The sequence below is a fragment of the Glycine max genome, chromosome 9, assembly GCF_000004515.6.
Source record: "Glycine max cultivar Williams 82 chromosome 9, Glycine_max_v4.0, whole genome shotgun sequence".
NCBI lineage: Eukaryota > Viridiplantae > Streptophyta > Magnoliopsida > Fabales > Fabaceae > Glycine > Glycine max.
The window spans coordinates 35,654,309-35,660,203 of NC_038245.2; the positions used below are offsets into that span (position 1 = coordinate 35,654,309).

At 35.8% G+C, this 5,895-nt stretch overlaps 1 protein-coding gene across 1 annotated transcript; it reads right to left on the bottom strand.

Moving 5' to 3' along the window:
• Positions 1-596: 596 nt before the first annotated feature.
• Positions 597-1,914, bottom strand: LOC102666398 (uncharacterized). The gene is made up of 3 exons (XM_006588162.3): positions 1,858-1,914; positions 1,368-1,772; positions 597-1,287 (listed from the first exon to the last, which is right to left on the bottom strand). Exons 1-3 carry the CDS (start codon positions 1,870-1,872, stop codon positions 739-741), a joined length of 969 nt encoding a protein of 322 aa, XP_006588225.1. The 5' UTR covers positions 1,873-1,914; the 3' UTR covers positions 597-738.
• Between the last annotated feature and the right edge of the window lie 3,981 nt (positions 1,915-5,895).

Genomic DNA, 5,895 nt, shown 5'->3' on the forward strand with positions numbered 1-5,895 from the left:
GATACCTAACCCTAACCCTAGCACTAACCCACAACCCTAAACCCTCATCCAAAACACTAACCCTTAAACCCCTAAGGCCTAACCCTAAACCCTAACCCTAGCCCAAAACCATAAACCCTCATCCAACACACTAACCCTAAAACCCCTAAGCCTTAGCCCCAAATCTTACCCTAACCCTACTCCAAAACACTAACCCATAATCCAATCCCCTAACCCCTAAGCCTTAAACCTTCCCCAAAACCCTAACACTAACACTAACCCATAATCAAGACCCCTAAACCTTAACCCTAACCCTAACACATAATGAAAACCCATAAGGCCTTACCCTAACCCTTAAACCCCTAATCCAAAACAGTAACCATTTCGTTTGTGTGCTTTAGTTTTATTTTTATACTTTGTTTATTATTATACTTTGATGCGCCACATAAATAACTTATTTTTTCGTTTGTGTACTTTACTTTTATTTTTATACTTTGTTTATTATTATACTTTGATGCGCCACATAAACTCTATACATTAGTAAGGCATAATAAATGACATGCGATAGATTAATTGCCAAAATCAAATGTCTTACAAACAACAAGAAATTTACACAGAGACATAAAATCAGTCATTATGGTGTCCGCGATGTCGTGAGGATGTGCCACATGGTCGATCCCATCTTCGCGCTTGACGATCAGGATTTCTTCTGCCGCGTTGTCTCCCCGTTTCTGCTTGCTCAGCCTCAGCAGAAAATTCCTAACGCAAATCAACACCTAATAAGTCACCCATATCAGGTATTGCTTCGGGTACATTCCATTGCGGAGCAAATGGGGCGTTAGGTGTTGCCATGGGGGCATCGTGTTGCTGCGAAGGAGTCATAGTGGGCCATGAAAAATGAGCTTGTGTTTCCGCAACACCACCGAACGAATGTTCGCTCGCAGAAGTATCAGTGTGATGACCTTCAAAAGGATACTGATACATCTGTGAAGGATATTCGGAAAATGTTGTTGGCGTGTAATACATTCCATGACCACGCTCCATCATTTGTTGGGAATATTGCTCCGCTTCAACAGGCTCCCTTCGTCTGCCTAAGCCCCGAGTTTCAACACTTGACTGAAGAATGTTAAACTCTGGTGCTGGGAATTCACGCTCAGATGCTGGACCATGCGACACTGGCTCAATGACTCTCTCTTGCTCTTCTGATATAATCGCCAACTTATCCATGTAAGGCACGAGATCATCAACTGTCCATGTGTTCCTCCCTTGTGGTGACACCATATATTGCAAAGTCTCGACAACTTCACCCTGCAATTATTAGCGTCAACAAATTAATGCTCACGCTTAAGAAAATAATTAGAAGTTAAACATTGAAAAAAGATAAATACCAATGCAGCTGTGTTTGCATTGTTTGGGTCGACAAACATCTTTGTTTTACGCCTATACCACACCATGTAGTCCGAGTTAAAACCCAGTAGGCCCTCCTGTCGAGGATAAACGTCGACCCTAAACTGAGCTGCATTGTTCCACTGACTAATGATTGGGGCCAACAGGTGGAACCAATTCTCATCTTGTTTGCCTTTGAGCGTTATGCCATGGAGATTCTGCGGTTGCGAAGGACACCCGGGAATAGGTTGTTGCAATCCATATTGTCGTAAAACCTTATCCGGTTGGTGCCACTCAACAACATGAAAACAAATCAGTGGCACCACCGCGAACCAGGCTACACTTCCAACCACACAAATTGGAGGCAACGCTGCCATCACATTTGGTGTGTATGGCTCCCAGAGAAACTGCATATAACAACACACTTGTCAATTTTCAGTCTAACATAACATATTAAAATATAATTTAACCATTACATTACGATCTTCTTACCTCATGTCGTTTCATTAGATCCAATTTGCGACGGAAAACTCTAAGATCATCATTGCCGATATGCTGATTTCCACGTCGCAGCCACCTACAATAAAAATGAAATCATCATTGTCAACATGTTCCATCATTAAATATTTTAAATTCAAATGTAATTTTTTTAACGACAAACCTGTGTCCAAGTGGTTTATTTTCTATGACGGGAGGTGTCCTTTTTGGAGCTAAAGTGGTGCATCGTTCCCATGCCCACATTTGGATTAAGATGCACATACCTCCGATTGATTTAACTTTGTAATCGGTGGCGCTGCACATCTTTCTATATAAATACGCAAGCACGGCAGGTCCCCACGCATACGTGCTGCACTGTTCAAAGTCACGTAAAAATTGTAGGTACCTTAAGGAAACTCTGCTACTACTTTTGTTAACAAAGAGGACACCTCCTATGAATCGAAGAATCCACGCACGGGTAAACCTTTGTAATTGTTCAACGTTACCCTCATCAATATTTATGTGAGAAAAATGGTGAGCCAGCCAACTTAATTTGACCACACTGTCGTCAATTTCGCCTTCCTGTGGTCTGACTCCTAATAATTCTTCACACAAATCGGCCCAATCAAGATTTGTCGAACCAATTAATGGTGCCCCGTCAGTACGCAGACCTAATAAAATAGACACGTCTTGGAGAGTAATGGTAGCCTCTCCGCATCTCAGGTGAAACGTGTAGGTTTCGGGCCTCCATCTTTCAATGAACGCACTAATTAAGGCCGCATTTATCTTTAGGTATTCCATCTTCATGATCCAATAAAACCCACATTGCCGAAGTAGAGGAACAATTTCCTCTGGTATTTGTTCTTCACCTTGATATGTCGGCACTGCTCGTCTGATATGTAATTTTCTATCTGGTTCCCCATTCCAAACATGTTCCGAAACATGCTTGGGTTGCATCCACAAGACGTCACCATCAACTGGACCAGACCTAGTTTGTATTCTCGATGAGCATGACGACGAAGATGCCATTGATTCTACAAAATAAAATATAAAACAATTCATTGACAATAAAATTTATACGTTAATTATACATACACAAATTAAGTATATTTACGAAAAACTTAATTAAAATAAGAGAAATTTAAATGTATCATACAATCACGGAAATTTAAATGTATTATACAAAATAAATTAAATCACATCCAAAGACAATTTTACATAAATAATAAATTATATTTTTCTAATTTCAATAACAAAATATATTATACAAATAACCTAATTCATATATATTCTATAAATAAATTAAATTACATACAAATATAAATTTTAATATATAAAATAATATTTATATTTTCGACTAAAAATTAAAATAATATATATACAAAATTAATAATTAAATTTTTGACTATAAACTAACGTAATATAAAAAACTAAAAAATAAAAACTAAAACTAAAGTAATACAAAAAATTAAATTCTAACCTAAAATTAATAATTTACACTACATAAAATTATTCTTAATCTATGAATAATTTACCATATACAAAATTAATGACTTTAAATAATTACGAGTAATATAATTTAATATAAAAAATCAATAATTTTAAATACGAAAAACTATTATAATTTAAACATAACATTTTTTGTCTAATAATTACTAAAACTAAGGTAATATAAAATATTTCATTCTAACCTAATTTAAAATTAATAATTTTCAGTACATACAATTTTTCTTAATCTATGATATTAAATATTTAAATTAAATGTAATCTACCATATACAACATTTAAACTAAAGCTAATCTAAAGCTAATCTAAAATTAATAAGTTATGCTACTTCAAATTATTTCTAATCTATTTTACAAAAAATTTCAACTAAACTTAATCTATCATATCAAAATTTAAACTATTCCTAATCTACCATATAAAATTAATAACTTAGAGTATGTAAAACTATTCCTAATTTGTCATATAAACCTAAATCTAATCTACCATATAACATTAACAATTCAAACTAAATTATACAAAATTATTCTCTTATCTTATACTACCTAAAACTATTTATTTATCAAAATATAATCTGGCATATAAACATCTACCTAAATAAAACATATAAAATATATTGAATATATAACTTACAGGCTTTTGGAAAATGGAAGAACACAAACTAAACAACACCACCAGCTACCTCTCTCAACACAAGCAACCACCTTCAACACACAAATACACAAATTTTACAAGATACGTGAGCTCCCTCTGCAGTTGGGTTTTTAAACCACTGAAGCTGAATACGCAAGCCTCACTGGCGCCTCCCTCTCACTCAAATCGCTACCTCCAGTGGCGCCTTCCAGCTACGATCTGAGTAGCTGTAGGTGCTGCTGCAGCCTATGCCTGCAGCTTGCAGGTGCTGAAGTCGCTGGTCAAACCAGCGCTTCCATGCACCCTTGGACGCGCCAATAGGAGCTGCGATATGCAGTCCTTTGTCGCCAGTCGCAGTGGCGACACAGCCACGTGGCTCGTCCCTGTCGAAGGCGCCATCACCACTGGCGCCATGCATGGCTGCTACGTAGAAAAACTGCACCCTTGGGGAAATTATTTAGGAACAGCCCTACTCTGGGAAATAGTTTCTAAAAGCACCCTAAAGTGGGAAATTTGCCTCGTGATTCACTATCTTCTGCGTGTTATAGTATAGAGGAAACGAATACTGTAATTCATTAAACATTTTGCTTCCATTTTTTTAGACTTGTCAAATAGATAGATTAGATAATTTTTTATTTTAGATTACAGTGGATGGATTAGATGGATTAAAAGCAATCTGTTTATATTTAGGATCTATTAAAAATTCAATCCTTTTGATAGTGATTATTTAGTTTATCTTTTAGAATACCATTTTTTTACCTATCTTGGTTTCGTTTTAATAAATACTATTTATAGTGACCGTTCACAAGAAAAATTATTAGTTTATGTTTTATCTTTTAGATAAGATTAATGTATCTTTTAGTTTATTTTTTAGATTAATTTATCTTTTACTTTACTCTTTATTCGTCTACACATTCAAATAAATAAATAAACTATTTAAGTATTCGTAAAGATAATGTAAAAGAAAAAAAAATAAATGAAGAGATTAATCCTCATCAATAAATCAGTTTCCATTGAATAAAATTCTTCCAATTTATTGAATATATCTTATTTAAAAGCCTCTCCCTTCCTCCTCCTCATAACTTACAAGTACTACTAAAAAAAATTATTTTTGACAACACATTATATGACAAGCACTACTAAAAAAATTATGCAGAATTATCTTAAAATGTCACGTAGTGACAATTTTCACTTCTAGAAAATCATTTTTATACAACGCATATTCTAAGGCGATTCCCAAGAACCGTCTTAGAATGTGCTTTGGTGACATTTTTGTAATTAACGCGCAGATAACTACGACGGTCTATGACACCCATCTTTGTAAGTATGGCGGGATGGCATTTTCGTAATTTTTCCCCTTCATTCTAGACGGGTGTCATTAGCAAAACCGTCTTTGTTAATTTATACAAAAATTAAAAATAAAAAATAAAAATTTGTATGTTAATATATATACTTTATGTTTTTGGGCAAAAATATTTCCTGTGCCCCCTGAAGCGAAGCTGATCAGAACCCGCGTGGAAGCTGAACCCTAAACGAGCAGTACGTCCAGCCCGTTGTCCCACCCGTCGTTTGTTGACCCCTTTGGCAGTGCCGCCTCGCCAAAGTTAGCTAAACCCTAAACGAGAAGCCTGTGCCGCACGAGCCCCGTTGTCGCCTTCCCCGCTGTCGAAGGTGTGTGCTACCTCCCTTTCGCTACCTTTATCCTTGTACTTAGGTTGATGGTGTGTGGTATTTTTAAGACGATGCTCGAACGTGTATTGGTTGTTTGCTGTTAGTACTGAAGTTCGTTAATGTTTGCTTGAATTTTCATACCCAGCCCTAAATGTCTGTTTGGTTGTATTCAACTTTCTAAAATTGAGTTTCAATATTGTGGTGTGATTAATTTTTGTGAACCACTTTTAAGCAAAGACATAGCAC

Excerpts from the sequence above, each read along its gene's own strand:
- LOC102666398 (XM_006588162.3), bottom strand. Across the intron at positions 1,288-1,367 it reads ATGCAAACACAGCTGCATTG|GGTGAAGTTGTCGAGACTTT; the intron begins GTATTTATCTTT and ends TAATAATTGCAG.